The sequence below is a fragment of the Triturus cristatus genome, chromosome 1_1 (assembly GCF_964204655.1).
Source record: "Triturus cristatus chromosome 1_1, aTriCri1.1, whole genome shotgun sequence".
In the NCBI taxonomy this organism is placed as follows: domain Eukaryota; kingdom Metazoa; phylum Chordata; class Amphibia; order Caudata; family Salamandridae; genus Triturus; species Triturus cristatus.
The window spans coordinates 112,116,858-112,138,231 of NC_140579.1; the positions used below are offsets into that span (position 1 = coordinate 112,116,858).

The window sequence follows — 21,374 nt, forward strand, 5'->3', positions numbered from 1 at the left end:
CAACATTAACCAGACATTTGTAAATCACTGTGAACTTATAAAGCACATCCAAGTCTGAGTCCACGGCACACTCATCTTTCCAAGAAGCACACCTCTGCTCGTATTGATCCTTGGATGTCTCTCACATAGTGCTTTGTGCCGCTTGAGATGCAATAACCGAGTGGGGTTTAGTGACACATCAGCTGCAGCTTGAAGCAGAGCAGGGCTCGGTGAAAGTCTCTGTGCACAGTAGTGAAAAGGTTACGCCAACACGATTAGTTTGTGTGTCAATGTTGGTACCTCTGGAAAAAGAACAACGAATGGACAGAATGCTGTACAATGTCAAACATTCACCCCAGTACAGAGATCTGGTGCTAAATCCATCATTTCTTTGCTCCTCATGCCATTCCAGTTTAAACCTAGCCATATGCAAATCAGTGTTGACCCTGCACCCAATGGGAACAGTCCAGCCGAACTGACAGGCCAGGTCCTCCCTGGACCGGAAACAAACATTCTGGGACCGGTTTCGGGGTATCTGGGGTGAATGCTTGAATAGTCTCTAGAGAAGAGAGAAAGCACAGAGACCGGTGCCCTGGCATGTGTCCGTGTGCTCAACATGCTCATGGTAGTGCCAGTCAGGAAGGATGCTTGTACCTTTTAGAGACATTCATGAAGATAGTTTCAGAAGGAGAGGAAGTGTCAATAAATACAGATTACGTGTGACCGAGTGTTACTAGAAAGAGTGCTCAGAGCAAAGCATGGAAAGAATGAAGACCTGGGCCCTGAAATTAGCACATGAAGATGTAGTAGTGTGGGTGGGGGATGGCTGTTAGGCTTTAGTACTCTTATTCCCAGGCCCCTTTTTAAATGCTTTTCCTCTCCTCCATTGCCGTCCATTGATATTGAACATCCCATGTGTAGGACTGAAGGGGCTGGACTACGAGAGCACAGCTGGGTCCAATATAGATAGAGAAGCACTGCTTCCCACGAAAACAATCTCAGATGACCAACTTGTTGAGACACTATTGGCATTCAGACTATGAATTTTGCAGGAATTCTTTGCCCACTCTCTCCCTTCAAAATATATTAATAAATATATGACTAAAATAAGCAGATGTGGAAAATTCTCGGTGCCTTACATACTCTTTTGTACAAGTGTCCTCACCTTCCGGATTGGTATACTGTCTCTATCACAGCTTGTCATTTCCACCTCGATTCTCTCCATCAACCCTTCCAGCTGCTCTCGCACATCTCGAGCCCGCCTCATCGAGCGAAACTGGATGTAGCATTCGTAGCACCACTGAGTAGAGAAGCCGCTATCCACCCACTGAAGATAAAGAAAGGACAGGGGCAGAAGTCAGTCATTTATGATTATCAGACCCAAAACACTGTTAACACTAATGCGCGCCACCTACAGAGAATAAAAGGTTACTTACATTAAACTAATGATATTTCTATATCTTATTATAGATTCCTCACCCATTACTATACTCCAGGTACCAGACTTGATCCAGGAATCTTTTCCCAAGCAAAAACTCTCCAGTGGTGGCTCACATATAAACACGACACGACCTTTGGTACAAAGGGTGCCCGGGTCCAAAGCTCCAACTTGTCTGGAAAGAAAGTGTGTGTGGTGGTTGTACTGACGCCGTCTGCAGTTCTCGGACACAAGATGCATGAGTAACTGGACCAGGAGAAGTAGCCTCAGAACTGAAGATCGGAAGGCACAGGATCGGTCTATGGGCTGCCAGGCCGGAGAAGGATTTCTCAACAAAAGGCACCAAGAGCAATTTATATTGACTGGAGATGGAGCTTCTGCTCTTTTCTGTACCACAAAGGTAAAGGACCGAACTTCCACTGAAGGGGTAAGAAAATCACCTTCTAGAGAAGTGGCATTTTGTAAGCCTATGTAAACACCAGCTTTCATGAGATGGGGAGGAGGAGGAGGAGGACAGTCTGCTGAGGAGCTCCTCAGTCTGTGCAAATCTGGGTCTTAAAGGAAGGCGCTATGTCTGTGGTTCGCCATTAGAAGAAGCAAGGACCCTTTCTTTTGTTATCCATATACTGTTTGCCGACTTAAAGACAATTGTGGCGCTGCTTCAACCCTCTAAGGGAGGTGCTAGTGACAACGCTGTAGGCAGTGCCAAATGCACAAGAGTTAGGACATAGGAACTTTCTTGGAAGCACAGCCAAAATTTGAACCTGTGAAAGAACAGAGTCAGGCGTCGTTGTAGCTGTTAAATCTCTAAGTCGTAGGAGCGAGCTCACCCTTGGGAAGAGGCCCGGAGGTTTGCATGGGCATCATAAAAATATCCAACATGGCCTGTCAAAATGTCTCTGCTTGAGAAAGGTTTGCACAGAAGTCAGGAACTCCAGATTCACCTTTATCAGAACAAACATCAGCTCAGACACAGAAGAGGAAACAGTGCCTCTGAGTTTCCTAGCCGTCATCGGAGTGGGTCTTACTTCGAGGAAGAAGAGAACTTTTCCATCCCTACTGCACATTTAATATTTTTTGCAGGAAGATCCTTTGGGAGGGGGGGGGGGAATAACCACCTGGTAGGGGACTTACATAAAGGAAAATTTAGCCTTTCACTTCCCAATGGCCTTCAGGTGCAAGAACGAGCCACTGTCACAAGCCAAGGGGTTGTGGTCCAATCACAGACAGATGTGTGAATCCAATAAGGGCATCTTCTTACAATATGGTCAGTGATTTGTAAAACCCAAGACCTTAGGAGGTGTCATTTGACAGAGCCGCTTCAGAAATTACTAAAGATTTTCATTGGTAACAACCAAGAAGAACCCTGTACCTTTGTCGTTGAGGCACAGAAAAACAGGCAAGTACAGCAGGAAGATAACCATGAGGTGGGGAATATGCAGGAAGAAGTATCCATTAGGAGAATGCATCAGCTGCCTACACATATGAAGTGTGGACACAAGTACCATGAACTACACCAATGGGTTAAACTCAGTCCAAGCCATGATAGCAGCCATCAGTGTATGGGGTAAAGACAATCCCTCACCAGGGCAAGAAGGCTGAAGACAATCCCTCAGCAGGGCAACAAGGCTAAAGACAATCCCTCACCAGGGCAACAAGGCTAAAGACAATCCCTCACCAGGGCAACAAGGCTAAAGACAATCCCTCACCAGGGCAACAAGGCTAAAGACAATCCCTCACCAGGGCAACAAGGCTATAGACAATCCCTCACCAGGGCAAGAAGGCTAAAGACAATCCCTCACCAGGGCAAGAAGGCTAAAGACAATCTCTCACCAGGTAAACAAGGCTAACCTCCAACACTACACGCAGGACAGCACTGATTACACAAAAAACGTTTTCAGATATACAATGGCTTCAAGGCCCTAAAATGTACATATTATCCCACCGTTTTATGTAGTGAATTGTTTCAGCTCTCTGGAAAGTGCTGCGTGGCAGTGTTTTGTTGCAAATAGGGTTTGGCTGAACAATTAAATAAACAGAAGATGATGAAAGGCCCTAGACCATGTGCTCTTTCAGTCCTTGCCCACTGTACTGCCGTGCTACATGCAGGAGAAGAGCCTATTTACTCCCTGCCTTATTTTATAGAATCAAACATATTGAATAGTAAATCTCAGCTCCTGGGCGTCCATTAGGAAATTGCTATCTTTGTTACTATCATATTCATGCAACCGCACAGAGCTGTTTGCATGCATTGTTGGTTTCTAAAACACACTCAAGCAAGTTAAATTCTAAAAGTGGAGTTTTTGGAGGATGTTAATCAGATCTTTTATTGGTTTCATTTGTTTACGAGGCAAAGTTGGGTTCAGGAATTCACTTCCTATTCTCAAACAGTGCCCCCACAGGGTCACTTTTTACATGGACCTTAAACACACCTGAACCATTGTTTTTCTAAAACACATGAGCCTAAGGCATTCTCTTTTTCTGCGATATTAAGAAGGTTGCTGAAAACAAAAACAAAAAATATAAACATAAAAAACTGAAAAATGCACCAGTTTTTTTTAGAGCCGCATCGAAACAATTATTTTGAATTCAAAGTTCTGTGCGCTCTTTAGAGTACAGGGGTGATGGTCATCCACACATCGATTTAAAGTGAAAAGGGAGGAAGATGAGAGCTTGTAAGCAGTGTGAAATGACCCCTCTCATAGTGAGACAAAGGACCTTCTTTCACTAAGGTAGCGCTGCAGGATATACAAATACACCCCACCATGGCTATGGACTATTGATGCTCTGTGCATACACTTCCCTCTTAAACAGCGCGTGCCCCAGTCTCACCTGCGTGTAAACATTCAGCAGCACTAGGTGATCCCCTCCAGGCACGAAAAAGTTCATGCGAGCATTGTCCGCGTGTACCACCTTGTCTTTGGGACGGTAGAAGATGGAGTTGTTGACGGACAACATGGCGGCGATGGTGAGGATCTCTTCAGAGCACTTGTACCTGTAAAGGGGGGGGGGCAAGAAAGAGGTTATTTACCGGTACCAGCAGTGCTTCGTCACTGGCTCTGTCATAGAGTCACATGCTTGAATATTACCCGGCCGTCAGGCCAGGAACCCTTGTGAATCAAACGTCAATAGCAGTGTGCCTGTGGTATATGACACCAAACCTGGCGAACCAGAGAGGACCCATCCCTACTCCCCTCAGAGGCTCCAACTGTCCGATTTATAGGAGTTCATCAGGTTATCGGAATGCCTAAATCAGCCTTGCTAAGAAAGGAAAGGATTGAAGGTCACATGAGAATTTGTGAAAGATACACGTGCTGAGATCAGTAGTTACAGGTAAGTGACTTTCAGCATTAAATCCTTCATAGATATAAGCATAAGAGAAGGCAAAAATGAGGCTCACCTTACATTGTTTTTTCAGGTTTATTCTAGAAAACAGAGCTGTAGTTGCTAGAACTTTGCCACTGATAAGTATGCCCACAAGCAAGTTCAATGCAAGAAACACTCCATCTAGCAACACTGCTCATTCAAGGGTCTTCCTTGCTTATACAAGGGTCTACTGTTATTCACTTACCCAAAACTTAAAAATAGCTCATATGTCCTGCAAAAGATTCTGTCTGTTTCCAATGAGATATCTTTCAACATCCCAAGAGTGTAATAATCTCTCTTGAGCCATCGTTGGATTCAGGAAAATATTTGGCAACACAATGCGTCTATTTAAGTGAAAAGACAATTGCAACTTTGGAATAAGTTTAGGATTTGCTCCGAGAATCAATGATCCTTGGTAAAAAGTTGAATACGTCTTTTTAATCGACAGTGCGTGTATTTCATCAACTCGTCAAACAGAAGTCACAGCCGATAAGATGTCGGTCTTCCAGGACTAGTACTGGTCTGAGGATCTGTAGAAAGGCTCCAAGGAAGCCTTCATGAATGCAGCTAGAAGAACATATGTGTCAAACCTTTTATGTAAAGCATCACAACAGGTGACCTGCACAAAGACGGTTGGTCTGGCAAACAGAAGAAAGTGGACAAGTAACCTTTTACCGTTGCAACTGAAAGGCACTGCTGGGCCAACACGAGTGCAAACAAAAGGATTTCAGCAAGTCCAGCCTACAACACATCACAATCGCAGGTACCACACAAGGCATAGATGTGCTCCCAAGCCCAGTGTAGATGGACTTAACTGAAGGGCATCTGGCAGCAAGAATGACATCCACCACTTTGGCAGGCAAGTCAAACGCATTTATTTGCCCCACGCACGGAGGTGTAAGTTGTGGAGACTTGGATGCAAGACCTGCCTTCTTGCTGTGACAAGAGGTCCCATTTGTCTTTTTCGGTTTGTATTTGGATATAAACTTCGGCTTACTCTGGACTTCGAGCGTGAACTTGACTGAGGCAGAGGCCAGGCCCACAACTTGGACCTAAGGTGAGAGTGGAATCTGTCCTTCAACTATGATCTCTTCTTATGTTCAGCAATGTAGAGCGTAACCTTCTAGTCCTGGGTTGTCTTCAGGTGCATAAAGGCACACGTCGCACAACTTAAGAGTCGTGCCAGGAGCCCAGGTACCAGAAACCCACCTGATGCAAATCCTTACCCACCATTTTCTTTCAGCAGTTGCAGCACAATTTAAAACCTGTAGTTTTTGAAGAGGATATGGTTCCCTAGCACATTATAGAAATATTTAGTGGTCGTCAGAAGACCAACGAAAGTTGGGAGCTGAGCTTCAGATTCTTGTCAGACGGTGCGGAAAGGAAAGTACAAACATCAGTGAGCTGGGGTGGTGCTTTCATGTGGCTCTGTTCCGTCACTTCTGGGGTGGTTCAGAGCCAATGGGGTGGGGCGTACGGCCCCACCTGCTGGGCAGCACTTAGGATTGTAGCACATATACCAGCTGTTTCTAGAAACGCTAGGTTCAAATTAATTAATTTCTATATCCTGCATAGAGCTTATCTAACACCTGGCAGGATTAACAGGTTCTATGTGACTGCTGCTGCAAAATGCCCTAGATGTGGGGAGTTGGAGGCAGAAATGTTCCACATGTTATGGTACTGCCCTTCATTAGCGGGTTTCTGAATGGAAGTAATAGAATATATTAATAGAATAATCTTACGGGATAATTGAAAGGGTTAAAGCGGGGGAACACCTGGTGGATAGTTCATTGGCCTCAGAAGCAGACACAGATTTGTTGAAAAACTCCCTGAGTCCGTGCGGGTGAAAGAAGGGAAACGTAGTTTAATTCAGATATAACTGGGTTATAATGGGTACTCCTAGTCTGATATACCCGTTAATGTGGAACATTTTGGCACTTTATGGCTGCTTTACTTGATTGGGGTAACTGTGGGTGAAGGAATTGATGTTATAATTTTATTGTAGTAGTTTTAGTGGATCTAAGATATGTATGAAATTTACAATAGGTGAAATAGGCTTGAATGTCATACGAGATATATTTATTAACACTTTTAATCTGTTAATTATAGTTACTTGGGTAATTCTCCTTTTTAATCTATCTTTTAATCTATTACAATTATCTGCATACCTCTTTACAGCAAATGATGGCATATGCAGTGCACATCATTTATGATCTGCATTGGATGCCTGTCACTATTGCGCTGAGGTCCATTTAATGAAACTAATTAAAATTGTTTAACACTAAACTAACCTGTTGGACAGCACTGCTGTTAAGTTTCTCAGATGCAGGCCAGTGCTTGGGGAATATACAAAAGGGGAGGAATCCTAAGGCTGAGAGCGCCTACAAGGACATTCTGTAGCCTGGGTACATGTCCGGCATACAAAGGCCTACTTTGTTTCTATATTCCAGAAGCATCTTCCAGAAGCAACAGAATAGATTGTGTGCCCCTTTGCTTGCGGATGTGCATTATTGTGGTGCTGTCTGTTCACATTAACACTTAAAAGACTTTCACATGGAGAAGAAAAGCTTGAGGGCCAATCTGACTGCCCCGAGTTGTGAAGTGTGGATTCCAAGAGAGATCTGCTTTCACGCACATGCATGCCACTCAAATACATTCCCAAACCTGTTTGAGAAGCAACTCTTGTTATAAGCATTTGTAGCTTTGTGTGGGTGAATGATTGACTAGCTAGTTACACTCTCCTTAATCATCCACCACATTACCCTGTGTAGCCTGACTACAACAGCTTGAACCTTGCAGCAAGACCTGTCAAAATCATCCCTTTGAGAGGTATGAAAACATGATTTTAAATATTAAATAGGTCACCCCTAATCAAACCTTGTTTTTCACGGATTCCAGCTTGCCGCATATGATTTTGCAGGCCTTGAAAAAGGACTCGCCCACTCGCAATTGCGAGTAAAATCTTATCAGGTCGAGCTGTTTTTGGCACCTACTAGACCCATCTGGAGAGTAAACTTGGGCTGGAAAGGAACAGGTGTTCTGTTCATTCCGAAAGTGAATGAGCAATAAAGATGCCATTCAATCTTGTTTTTATCTTGACACATTTCTGCCTGTTCAAGGAAAGAGGTCAAATGTCAGTTTGTCTTTTAACTAATCGCTGCTTGGAAAAGGAGGTTTATTTTTCTCTCTTACTAGAATTAGAGGTCTTTGTAAAGTGAGCCGTCAGTTATTTTTCTGTAACACAACATTTAAATAAATAGCCTGTAAATTATTATTACAAATATTTCAAAATAGATCGGGAAATACAAAAGCAATTTGTAATTAAGAAGTGTGATGCACACAAAGAGTTAAATAGGAGCAAAACAAACCAGAAGACTTTACTTGATGTGCAAATGACACACATTTGCAGAAACTCTATTTCCAAGCATTATTGTTTGTACACTACATAGTTTTATCAGCAAAGCTGCATGTCAGTGGAAAGCTTGTGGTCATTTCAAAGTAAAATCTGCTGATTAATAATGACAGTGTCCTACCACTTCATGCTTTAGTTATGTATTTGCTAAAAGTGATATTTTTAAACATGATTTGAGAAACATTCCTGCCCCCCGATGAAAATGCTGTTAATAAACTAAGAGGCAAGTCAGGGGTCATGTGCATCCTATATGGGCTAGATTCGTATTAAATACAGACAAAACGTTTAGTCTATTAAATGCAACAAGAACTTTTTTTGTACAGCAGACATTTGAAGGTGCTCTCATGTGTGATAACGAAGAAAATGGTGGCTCATGAATTAAATCATTTGTCCACGATCACATCATTCGAAACTAGTTTATAGGTCAAGAGCATTACAAGTAGGTGAGTAGATTATTTAAGTCACTAGACCTGCAGGTTTAGTAACAGTTTTGTGAATTTTCGATGCCTGTTTTATTGGAAGCTACCATGCTCAAAAAAACAAAAATCGAGAGGACTCTGCCTGATAGGATATTGAAACAAAAGGAAATCTAAAACACCAGGTCCCAACAAAAGGGAAACCTTTGGACTTGTGGGTCTCTATGTAATCTTAATTTCAAGATACAGAAAACATTGGTCTTCAATAAAGGATAAAAAGAAACACAAGCGTGATCCATAGTATTTTGGGATCAGTTAATTTTTTTCATGGAATGATGTGATGTTGGTGGTCATATAATCTCTATTGACACCGGAGATTAAAACATTAAACGAAGCCCTGAAGACATCCGAATGGATGAAACGCATTGGCTACAACCAGACACGTGGAGATGATTTCAAAAGAATTATTAACAAAGAAATTAATGAAGGAGTCTGTGCATTATGTGATACACATTATTGACATTTATCAATTAACTTATTACTTTATTATTTTGGACAAGTACTTGATGTTATTCTGAGTCAATAGCCTGTTCAAAGTTTGTCAGGAGTTTCACCTATGTTAAAAGTAAGAGGTTTGTCCTTTTTTGACTCGTGCATTTCGTAAAAAATTCTATACAGTAATCCACCTCTGAGAGGGAACACGGGTACTGCACAAAGAGAGAAGGCTTTCCCCACCTTGGATTTTGAAGGTGAGGGGCATTGTGGGATTGTTTTCAGCAGGGCAAGCAGGAGCTTCTGAAACAGTGGGTAGGGTTGCTCCTGGGAACTTTTACCCTATTGATTCATGCCACGAGTCGGTGCCAAGCACAGGCTGGTGAATTCTGCAAAGCAGGACCATCACCTGGATTTCTCAGAGCACATTTTGGATCTGTGGAAGAACAGAAGAAGACTGAATCTGCCGTCAGTGACCCGAGAGGAGCCTTGAAGGATGGACCGCTTCCCTCACTTGTACACAAGACAAAGAGGTGGACTCTAAATGTCAGTTGGCTGACCGCCTGTGTTGCTACAGGGACATAGCACGCTGCAAGAGACCTTTTCCTGGAAGTACACAGCTGACCAGTGGAATATGAACTTGGACTGGACTTTGCTGCTGGGCTCTGTCGCACCCGGAGAGTTTAAGTGCCTTCTCTGAGGTCCTTAAGAGTATACAATTATGCACGGAAATTTAAATGCCACTTGTAGACTATAGTACCTATGTGTCATCCACTACAGTGGCAGTGAAAACGTCGCTTTAGGCCTACCCTGTGAAGAAGTGCACTAGTTTGGGTTTTTGGGCACCAGAAGAAAGTTTGGATACTTGGAAAAACATTTCCTACATAGCGTGAGGGGGACCTGTGGGTAAAAGTATCCTACGTGCAGTGCCACTGTGTCAGATTAAATTTCAGCAGCAACCTGTTTAAGGCTCCCAGCACCTCCGAAAAATACCACATCACATTCTGTGTTGGGACTTAAAATATTGTCAGCAAGAAATCTCCATAGATCCATAGCTCCAGGTGGACAAACCCACTTCAAGAATCCAGCCTTTGTCTCCACAGCAGCAGCTACATTTTCAGCAGCGGCCAGCTCAAGGAGGATTTTTCTTCTTCAAAAGTGCCAAAATCCTTTCCTGCGTTTGGACTTTAACTTGTCTGACTACCAGACTTTCACTGGGACCAATCCGCATGGAGTATCCAGCAGGACTCCATTGCTGTCGGTCTTGTATCGCGCATATGTCACGGTCTGCCACTTCCATAGACAGGAGCTTTGCGCTGCTATTTTCAATTAAATATTTAAAATTCAGGTCTGTGGTTACCTTTATCATTTTTTTGTTGTTTTGATCCTATTTTACTCAAACTATTTCTCTTTATTTTAAAATAGGTTGTGGGATTTTATTGTGTTTTGTGTAACTTTTTCTACGGTGTACGCCTGCTCGAAGTCTTTACACGTTGCCTTTGATTTAAGTTTGACTGCCTCAAATCACATTACCAGGTATTGAGCACAGGTTTATTTAATTTAATTTGTGTGACATCTAGCAATGGGGGACCTTATGCTGAGGTGGATACTTGTTCACCTCAAATAATAACTCACTTTCCTACAATATCTTAACATTGCTGATGCATTGGCAGCTCCGAGGAATCCCATGTCCTGCCTTCTACGCCTGTAGCGGCCATGCATGATATATTGAGATTGCTTTATCTCCTATGTGCAGCCAATGAAATTACTAAATCTTTTTCACCCGTTTCATGCAGCATGACAGCAAATTATACGGTACTTCAGATTTCTTGCCAGTCCTAGAAAAGCCAAACTACCCTTTTCTAAATGTGGGTATGTACAGGAATCAGTCTGACCCATCTGCTCGCCTTTTCTTTAAGATAAAAATTGGAAATACGATTTTGTCAAATGCAGACACTGATAAACTCAATGTACTTGATGCTATTTTGATGAGGGTATTCAAATTTCCTGATCTCATCGGGCGTCAGTCCTTGATCTCTGATATAGAAGCCACATACTCCCCCAATCCTGGGTCTGTTGATTGTCCTGGATCGCTTTCATCTTGAGCGCTCAGACTGACAATGTTTGTGTTCATTTCACCAGCGTTTGTCTTATCAATTGAACCGCTGCCATCATCATCGGAGATTCTGTCAACTTCATCGTGATTGGCCTCACCCTCCGCCTCTCCCGTCCGCCCACCCCCTTGTCTTGAGGCCACCTGAACTGAATCCTCCGATACCCAAGGCCTAGAACATTTTTTAGATAAAGGAAGAATCTTGAGAAACACCAGGAAGTGAGCTCTTGTGATGAAACCTCTGGCAGTTCGAGCCACTGAGGGGAGAAGAGCTCAGTGTCAGTCACTCAGACGGGCCGGACTTTAGGTGATAGAATGAGGTGGACAGGTCGCATGATGTCTATGTTACTTTCAGAGTTGTCTTGCGTACAGGCACACTGCTATTGAACATCGCTGACTCAGGGTTCACAGCTGGAGGACGGGGGACTATCCAAGCACATGAATCAATGAAAGATCCAAAGCTAAAGAACGAGTAGGCCCAAGAGCATCATTTCACAACCTATGAAAAATATCGTTATTACTATAAAGGAATTAAAGTTTCAGTCTCAACTCACTGTTCAGAAGCAAGGATCATCTTAGAAAGCATAGGGTCCACTGGAAGTTCAGCCATTCTCCTTCCGAGCTGGAGAAACAAGAGGAATAGAGGGAGTTAAAGAAGGTCACTCAAAGGACGTCCTTACAAACTGCGCTTATCCACTGATGAACCCATGCTGTCGAGGGTGAAAGGCGAGACCTTTCCAGCCCAGCAACAGGCCATTGCTTATGAGCCATTGCCATCACACGCGACATGCTAGGCTCGCCCAGCATAGAGGCCATTCCCAGAAATTATTCCCGGTTGAGCCGATGCTGTCAAGGGTGGAAGGCGAGGCCTTCCCAGACTTGCATTGATGCAGTCCCATAGAGGCCTTCCCAGTCCAGCACAGAGGCAGTCCCATAGAGGCCTTCCCAGTCCAGCACCGAGGCAGTCCCATAGAGGCCTTCTTACTAAAGCACTGAGGCAGTCCCATAGAGGCCTTCCCAGTCCAGCACAGAGGCAGTCCCATACAGGCCTTCCCAGTCCAGCACCGAGGCAGTCCCATAGAGGCCTTCCCAGTCCAGCACCGAGGCAGTCCCATAGAGGCCTTCCCAGTCCAGCACCGAGGCAGTCCCATAGAGGGCTTCCCAGTCCAGCACCGAGGCAGTCCCATAGAGGCCTTCTTACTAAAGCACTGAGGCAGTCCCATAGAGGCCTTCCCAGTCCAGCACCGAGGCAGTCCCATAGAGGCCTTCCCAATCCAGCACTGACGCAGTCCCATAGAGGCCTTCCCAGTCCAGCACCGAGGCAGTCCCATAGAAGCCTTCCTACTCCACCACTGAGGCCGTCCCATAGAGGCCTTCCTACTCCAGCAATGAGGCCATCCCATAGAGGGCTTCCTACTCTAGCACTGAGGACGTCCCATAGAGGCCTTCCCAGACATGCACCGAGCCAGTCCCATACAGGCCTTCCCAGTCCAGCACCAAGGCAGTCCCAAAGAGGCCCTCCCAGACCAGCACCAAGGCAGTCCCATCGAGGCCTTCCTACTCCAGCACTGAGGCCGTCCCATAGAGGCCTTCCCAGTCCAGCACTGAGGCTGTCCCATAGAGGCCTTCCTACTACAGCACTGAGGCCGTGAGGCCGTCCCAGAGGCCTTTCCAGACCAGCTTTGAGGCCGTCCCATAGAGCCCTTCCCAGACCAGCTTCGAGGCAGTCCCACAGAGGCCTTCCTACTCCAGCACTGAGGCCGTCCCATAGAGGCCTTCCCAGTCCAGCACTGAGGCTGTCCCATAGAGGCCTTCCTACTACAGCACTGAGGCCGTGAGGCCGTCCCATAGAGGCCTTTCCAGACCAGCTTTGAGGCCGTCCCATAGAGCCCTTCCCAGACCAGCACCGAAGCAGTCCCATAGAGGGCTTCCCAGTCCAGTACCGATGCAGTCCCATAGAGGCCTTCCTACTCCAGCAATGAGGCCATCCCATAGAGGCCTTCCCAGACCAGCAATGAGGCCATCCCATAGAGGCCTTCCTACTACAGCACTGAGGCCATGCCATAGAGGCCTTCCCAGACCAGCACCGAGGCAGTCCCATAGAGGCCTTCCTACTACAGCACTGAGGCCGTCCCATAGAGGCCTTCCCAGACCTGCACCGATGCAGTCCCATAGAGGCCGTCCTGCTCCAGCACGGAGGCCGGCCCATAGAGGCCTTCCCAGACCAGACCAGCACCGAGGCAGTCCCATAGAGGCCGTCCTGCTCCAGCACGGAGGTCGGCCCATAGAGGCCTTCCCAGACCTGCACCGATGCAGTCCCATAGAGGCCGTCCTGCTCCAGCACGGAGGCCGGCCCATAGAGGCCTTCCCAGACCTGTACCGATGCAGTCCCATAGAGGCCGTCCTGCTCCAGCACGGAGGCCGGCCCATAGAGGCCTTCCCAGACCTGCACCGATGCAGTCTCATAGAGGCCTTCCCAGACCTGCACCGATGCAGTCCCATAGAGGCCGTCCTGCTCCAGCAGAGGCCGGCCCATGAATTTGCACACTTGGGACCCTGTGCTGTCACAGGTGGAAGGCGATCCTTCCCAGGCCAGCACCGAAGCCATCACATGAATTAATTAACTGAGGAGCCGCACTGACAAGGGTGGAAAGTGAGGCCTTCTGTGTCCAGCAACTAGCTCCTCCTATGCTCAGGAAAAAAACAAATGACTGCCACATGCCCCACAGTCCAAAGTCTAAGTAGCAGAAGAAACACATTTCATTTTTGGAGATGAAGACAGGTGGAGCAGCGCAGAAGCCAAGAACTCAGACAGTGAAGATATCCCCAAAATTACAGGTTTAGACAATTGAAAGCAGAACTACGCCTCAGATTACACTAGACTTCCAGGCTTGGACATCGGGCAGGAGAACATCATCAGCGGTTACTCAAGGGCCACAGACCACTAACAGGACAGACATAGGGTAATGTATCAGGAGGCTTAGGGCAGCAGATACACAGACTGGCTTACAGTACAAACGTCCCTCGCCTCCTGTTAATCGGTCTGGTCATGCTCAAAAGCTGGCATTTCTTCTCGTACCTTGGTGAGCTCCCCCAGGTGGTTCAGTGCCCCCAAGGCATACAGCTGCTCCAGAGCCAGTACCAGCGTCTCGTGAGGAGGGGGATCCATGAAGTCAAAGTGAATCAAGTCATTGATCCCTGCAGAGAAGGAAACGAGAAGAAGAAATGAGAACCTACAGATCTGCAGGCGGAGTCTTCCGGGGGCACCTCCAGCTTTCAGTTTTTCCTTTCTACAATTACAATCCTAATGCCGCGGATCCGACCACCTCTTAAAACACAACATATCCTAGCATCACCACAGTCAACACCTACCTCCCACCCACACAGGCTGCCAGCCTCTAACTACCTCTTACCTGAGACCTACACACACAGACTGCCACCCCCCCACTACATCTTACCCCGAGATCAGCCCAGATTGCCTGCCGCCAAACCACATCTTGCCTTGAGACCAACCCACACGGACTGCCATCTCCCTAACTATCTATTACCCTGAGACCAACCCACACAGACTGCCAGCCCGCAACTACCTCCTTAAACACAACATATCCTAGCATCACTACAGTCAATACCTACCTCCAACCCACACAGACTGACTGATAGCCTGCCTCCTCACTACATCTTACCCAGAGACCAGCCCACACAGACTGCCAGACCCCTAACTACATCTTACCCAGAGACCAGCCCAGACTGCCAGCCCTCAACTACCTCTTACCCCCGAGACAATCCCAGACTGCCAGCCCTCTAACTACCTCTTATCTTGAGACCAACCCACACAGACTGCAAGCACCCTAACTACCTCTTAAAACACAACATTACCTAGCATCACCAGTCAACACCTACCTCCCACCCACACAGGCTGCCAGCCTCTAACTACCTCTTACCCTGAGAGCAAACCACACAGACTGCCAGCCCCCAACTACCTCATACCCCGGGACCAACCCACACACACTGCCAGCCCCTAACTACTTCTTGCCTGAGACCTACCCACACACACTGCCAGCCCCTAACTACCTCTAACCTGAGACCAACCCACACACACTGCCAGCCCCCTAACTACCTCTTACCCTGAGGCCACTTGTAGCTAGCAGCTCGGCCACTAACTGCCTTCACATTCCAACCAGAACAATCCTGCGCAGAGAAGGACATGAATGATCCAAATCAGACACGGACATACAAACCTTCTAATTCTACCTCCTGCATACGACATACAGTCAGCTAAACACAAGGGTCTGCAAAATTACATGCAGATCTGTGGTAAGACATTATAGACATTAGAAAAATCAATGATTTTTGTCCCCTCCTTCCCTTAAATTTGCATAAACCTTTACATTAACAGAAAACTAAACAGGCTAAAGTTTTGCCAAATGTCATGTGGGTTTTTGCGTAGGGTTTGGCTGCTCAATGACATATTTGATGACATCAATGATGGCATCACTGACGTCATCTATGACACTGCTATTGAAGTTACCTTTGATTTTTCTAATGATGTGAATGAAAAATGTAGATATGTGCATGGTTAGCAACAAGAGTAAAACCTGGTCCTGCAAATGAGTGGTTTTGGTTCTACTGTTTTTGTGACCGTTTCTAAAAAGTATTGAACATGGAGATCATTTCCTGACAATACCAGCAGAGTGCAAGGTTTGTGGGCTGGACCATAACAATTAACGTGAAACCCCAGTCTCTTATGAGTAAAGCCAAACTCCACGTAAGTGACTACAATGGGGCTTTTAGATGGTGGACAAAGGTAAACTGCATCTGGAGAACCCTCCTAGTGTGTGCTGTACCTGCCATGACGTAAACCCTGAAATGTGGCTTTCAGCCGGAGGTCAGTCTAGCCTCGCATTTGAGGGAGGTTTTGGAGGATCCCGACAACAATTCTCTGTGGCATCTGACGTCAGATCGGTATTTAGGTCTGGGAATAATGTTTGGATGAGGTTACTAGTTGTATGACAGGCAGAGTTAAGTGTGTGGAGAAGATTCCCCAGTCTTCCTTACCCAGACTCTTCAGTAGCAGCACCACGTTGCCCAAGTTGGTGCGCTGGATCTCGGGAATGCTTGTGTCTTCCATTTCATTCTTGTAGGCCCAGGCTGTGTACAAGCGGAAGCATTTTCCAGCCGCCACACGCCCTGCTCGACCTGCTCGCTGGTTGGCAGAGGCCTGTGGAGAAGAAGGGAATGTAAGAGGTAAAGGGTTGAACAGGCATGCACAAACAATGGGAGAATTTACCACAAAAGACACATGGAGAGGCGAAGCAGTCCTTTGTTAGCGAGAAGGCAGTGGGTCAGCACACTTACTCAGAACTAGGACAATCAGCTCTTGGTCTCCTGATTCCTGCAAGAACCAGGAGGCAGAAAAGTGTGGTTGGTGGCCCCCACTAATGCCTGTATCTTGCAGCACGAAATTACCGACAAGAACTCGGACAAATTCGGAGGTGTGGTAGTCCCCTTCTTAAGATAAAGATACAGATGGATAAAGTTACAGTACCACAAACCGATGTCTCCTCCAGGAACTCAAGACCCCCAAGAGAATTAGTTCCTTTCTTTGTAGAGTCATAGACACTATTTTCACAATAGCCATAGTTTCAAACTCGCTCCCAGGAGGGGCACACTTGGTCTGTAAATAGTGAAAGCCAATGATGGTGCAATGTGGTGCCTTTTCTAGGCACCTTATGCAGGTGCAAGGGCTTTTCCATACATTAAAGCACGGTGCTTCGATTAGTCAGCAGGACTGCAATAGCGGCGTCACCAACAAGGACATCATGTCAGAGGCGTTTCCTACCTTAGAGCACGGCGTCACAATCAAGGATTCCATGCCTGTGCGGGCATTGTAACTCTTCTGTTTGCAGAAGCCGGGGTCTATTACATAGATGATTCCATCGATTGTCAGGGAGGTTTCGGCAATGTTGGTGGCCACCACAACCTGAAAACAAGGAATAAAACAAATGATATGAAAGTTTCGCACCCGCAGTTTTGGTTGGCAGTGGCTCAGCTCACCACAAACTCCTCAAATTATAGTTTGCTGTATGTCATGCTCTAGCAGATAAGGAAACCGGTTGAGGGATAAAAAATAAATACAATTTTTTTTCTGTTTGTTACAAAAGCAGAGGATTTGTTTTCAATCAGGCCTGAAATCCAGTTCAATGTGCAGTCAGCATTTGATAAGAAAGATATATGGATGAGGGCACGAGAGGGCACATTGACTTTCTTCTTTATCCAGCTGCACTTGAAACACTTCCATGTTTGGATATAGAGGTTATCTATCTTTATAAGACAAATTAAAACACCACTTGTGTTAAGTCCTGTGCGAAAGGATGAGTTACTTACCTTGTAGAGATATGATCTAGCCACAGATTCCTTACCTTTGAACTTCCCAGGAGTCAGACTGGATCTGGAAGATTTTTCTTGAGCAGTACCCTTGCTCGCCGTTAGGCACGGTCGGTCCACTCTGTGTGACGTCGTCTCAGTCATTGTGACGTCTGCGTTGTCTATATAGATGCCACCTCCGCCCACTGACATCAGTACTTTTCACTACTTTCTACGTCAGAAGCGCAGAGACATGAAGTTGACGGACAGTGGTGTGTTTAGACAACTAGGGCCCGGAGGGTGAACAGCCCTGAAATTAAGAACTGATCTGCAGTGTGGGGAGGATGGGTAGGTTGGTACCTGATAAGGAGTTACCAAAGGCAAGTAACTTGTCCATCTGATAGAGACATCTAGCCGCAGATTCTTTACCTTTGAACAGATACCGAAGCAATATCATCCCTGGAGGCGAGACTCCAGAAGAGTTTAAACCAGAAGGTCCTGTAGGAACGAAAGGACAAAAGCCCTTCCCTATGGACTCAATTGTCCAAGCAAAAATGTTTGGCAAACGTGTGCAGGGATGCCCACTTAGCCGCCTAGCAGATGTCGAGGAACGTGACATCACGCTGGAGAGCAGTTGTGGCTGCCTTAGCTCTGGTAGAATTAGCTCTGAGGCCTTCAGGAGGCTGTTTCTTTGCCAGAGTATAACAGCTTTAATGCAGAGCATAATACATCGAGAGATGGTACTCTTCTGCACAGCACGTCCCTTCTTAGCCCCAACGTACCCCAGAGAGAGTTGATCGCCCACCTGGAACTCTTTAGTGCGGTACAGGTAGAACAATAATGCTCTTTTTCCATGGCCCGGCAGTCAGAGCACGACTTCGGGTCATGGTCATGCTCCAGGCATCAAAGGCACACGAGGTGGGGATCTGTGACTGATATGGCACATGACAGGCGCAGCGCGGTTTGAATCCCGAGGTCTTTTTGGACATGATGGAACCTACATGAAACAATGATAAATTTCGAAAAGAACTGACATCAGAGTGTGCGAGGTGGCGCCTACATAGAGGACGCGGATTTCCCGATGACGGAGATGCCGCCTAAGATGTCATGCCGAGTCGACCCACATCACCTAATGGCGCGCAGGGGTACTGCTCAAGAAACATTTTCCAGATCCAGTCTGATGCCTGGGAAGTTCAAAGGTAAGGAATCTGAGGCTAGAGGTCTCTTTACTGGGGGCTGTCTGAAGGGATTGTTTATGGAATCTGTGAGCACTGGGATGATAACCTCTTTGGAGTCCAGGAGAGCGCTCAAGGAGGTTCCCTCATATTGTAGCACTGGCGTCATACACGCGATGCGGCCACCTAATCAACAGGAATAAAAGAAGGGAAAGATGTGCGCAGTGTCCTTCTTGCTGTGGGTGAAAGTAAAGAGGAACACAGAAAGTTATAAGTCACGTGAAAAATACTTCATGTGAGTGAATATTCTTGCAGAGTAAGTTGAGCATGTAAGGCCAGCGATTCTTTATCAATTTGCCTCACAACACAGATACATTCCGCTGTTCCAAGTTGCACCCAGCCTTCCTTTTAATTTCCCTTTGTTTCTTTGGTCCCCCTTAGGGAGTATTTTCTCTTCTCCAGACTGGTTTGCTTTGTGGTCCTGTAATCATCATTTGGATGCATCTTTTTTGCATAGAGCTCCCTGCCATAAAATAAGCCTTTCTGGACTGACACTGTAGATGATGCCAGGATTTTCTATTACCCCTTTCTCTTGTTTTGTTCCAGTGTCTTCCCCAACTATCAGATGCTGAAAGCAGCTGTCTCGCTCGGATGCGAGCGACAAGAACTTGCTCAGGGAGGACTCTCCCGGTTTCCAGAGAGGATCGAGCACGATATAAGAGGACTTTTCCACAGTCCTTAGAATATAGATATTCATTTGTAACAGCAGAGAGTAGAGATTGGACCTATCTTAGCGGGTAATACCCATAAATAATTTTGAGGAGATCTCAAAAAGGCAGTTAATTTGGCAACGGACCATCGCTCACGTACAATACAGATCTCAGGTCATACCACAGACTTATCTCTGGAAGGACTCTCCAGGGAATAGAGTCATACACATTGCAAGCACAGGTGTGCTTGCAACTGTTAATATAAAGTTTTCGGCCTCCGAATACTTCATATGAACAGTTGCAAGCACACCTGGATATAAGGACCTTCTTTAAGATGACAGCAATTTAAGAGCCTTGAGGAAGTCGTGGGGAGACCCCCCATATACGATGAAAGACGGGTTGGCTAAAGCTTACAAGATTGCCTAAAGAAGAGTGTCGAAGCACCGGAAAAGAAATCAATATCATCAAGAAATGTTCTTCTCTTTGTTTTATACACGGTTTTGTATACCAACTTCTGATATAATCACAAGCACCTCATACTGTTGAAACATTGGTTGTTAATCCTAGGATTAGACTTTTTGGGGGAGTGGGGCGTTTCTTCCCACTTTGAGAACACCGTGGGGGAAAACCCTTGTACCAAAAAACTTGCATGTGACTCATTAGAGCGCTACATACCTATTTAATCCCACCGTAGTAGATGCCTTTCCCAATTCCCCTGTTGCTGCGCACATCCCAATTACTACTAGTAGTACAGATGTTGTGGAAGCAGTGGGTTGAGTCAGCAAACCACTGACTGTACTTCTGGTTGCACGCCTGATAGTCCGCCAGGCCAAATCATATATCTGATTGCTGATATGAATCTATTTGCGACCCAGTTATACCTTAGCTCAAGGTATTCAAGATATGAATAGAGAACTTCAGGTAACTTGTTTGGAAACGGTTTTACTCTTCGATAAGATAAATCAATTGCAGAGCAGAATTTTACAGCCTTCTAGTTCTGCAACACCTTCTCCTATTATCACAGCCCATTCCAAAGGAGAAGGGTTTAAAGCGGGCCCTGGCATGACATCCAGCATGTCCCAGTGAATAATATGAAGGGTTTAAAGTGGGCCCTGTCATGACATCCAGCATGTCCCAGTGAATAATATGAAGGGTTTAAAGTGGGCCCTGTCATGACATCCAGCATGTCCCAGTGAATAATATGAAGGGTTTAAAGTGGGCCCTGTCATGACATCCAGCATGTCCCAGTGATTAATATGAAGGGTTTAAAGAGGGCCCTGTCATGACATCCAGCATGTCCCAGTGAATAATATGAAGGGTTTAAAGCGGGCCCTGTCATGACATCCAGCATGTCCCAGTGAATAATATGAAGGGTTTAAAGTGGGCCCTGTCATGACATCCAGCATGTGTCAGTGAATAATATGAAGGGTTTAAAGCGGGCCCTGTCATGACATCCAGCATGTCCTAGTGAACAATATGACTGAAGTACTTATGACACTGCCTGAAAAACATTTTGGAAACCCTAAACTTTTTTTAAAATAATTTCTTTCTTTCAGTGCCAGTTATTTTGTTTTAACCCCCCAAATTTCAGTTCAGATACTTGGTAGTATCTTTAAATTGTCCTACTTCCCTGAGGATGCTTTGCAGCAGAACAAACTCCTTTATTCTAAAACGAAGTCCCGTGCTTACGGATTACAATCTATAACTTTAGCAATTTTAGTCCATACTTGAAAGGAAATATAAGCATCACACAGGGGTCTCTTGACTTTGAGAAAGGGCTCACAATAACAAGTAACCTTTGTTATCCCTTTCTAACAGTTACAAAATGAGGTTAATTGGACCGATAAGGCGGCCGCAGCGGCCTTTTATCAAAGCCTTAAGGACGAACTGAATGCCACCTCATCCTCGGT

The 21,374-nt window shown here is 45.8% G+C and overlaps 1 protein-coding gene across 2 annotated transcripts in view; it reads right to left on the reverse strand.

Moving 5' to 3' along the window:
• Positions 1–21,374, reverse strand: part of DHX16 (DEAH-box helicase 16) — a 128,890-nt gene that overhangs the window by 24,398 nt on the left and 83,118 nt on the right. For both annotated transcript variants that reach the window (XM_085611390.1, XM_085611470.1), the window contains exons 14-19: positions 17,056–17,196; positions 16,272–16,434; positions 14,296–14,414; positions 11,771–11,838; positions 4,250–4,412; positions 1,145–1,306 (exon numbers count right to left, since the gene is read on the reverse strand). In XM_085611390.1, coding sequence (XP_085467516.1) covers positions 1,145–1,306; positions 4,250–4,412; positions 11,771–11,838; positions 14,296–14,414; positions 16,272–16,434; positions 17,056–17,196 — 816 coding nt within the window. The remainder of the gene's footprint in view (positions 1–1,144; positions 1,307–4,249; positions 4,413–11,770; positions 11,839–14,295; positions 14,415–16,271; positions 16,435–17,055; positions 17,197–21,374) is intronic.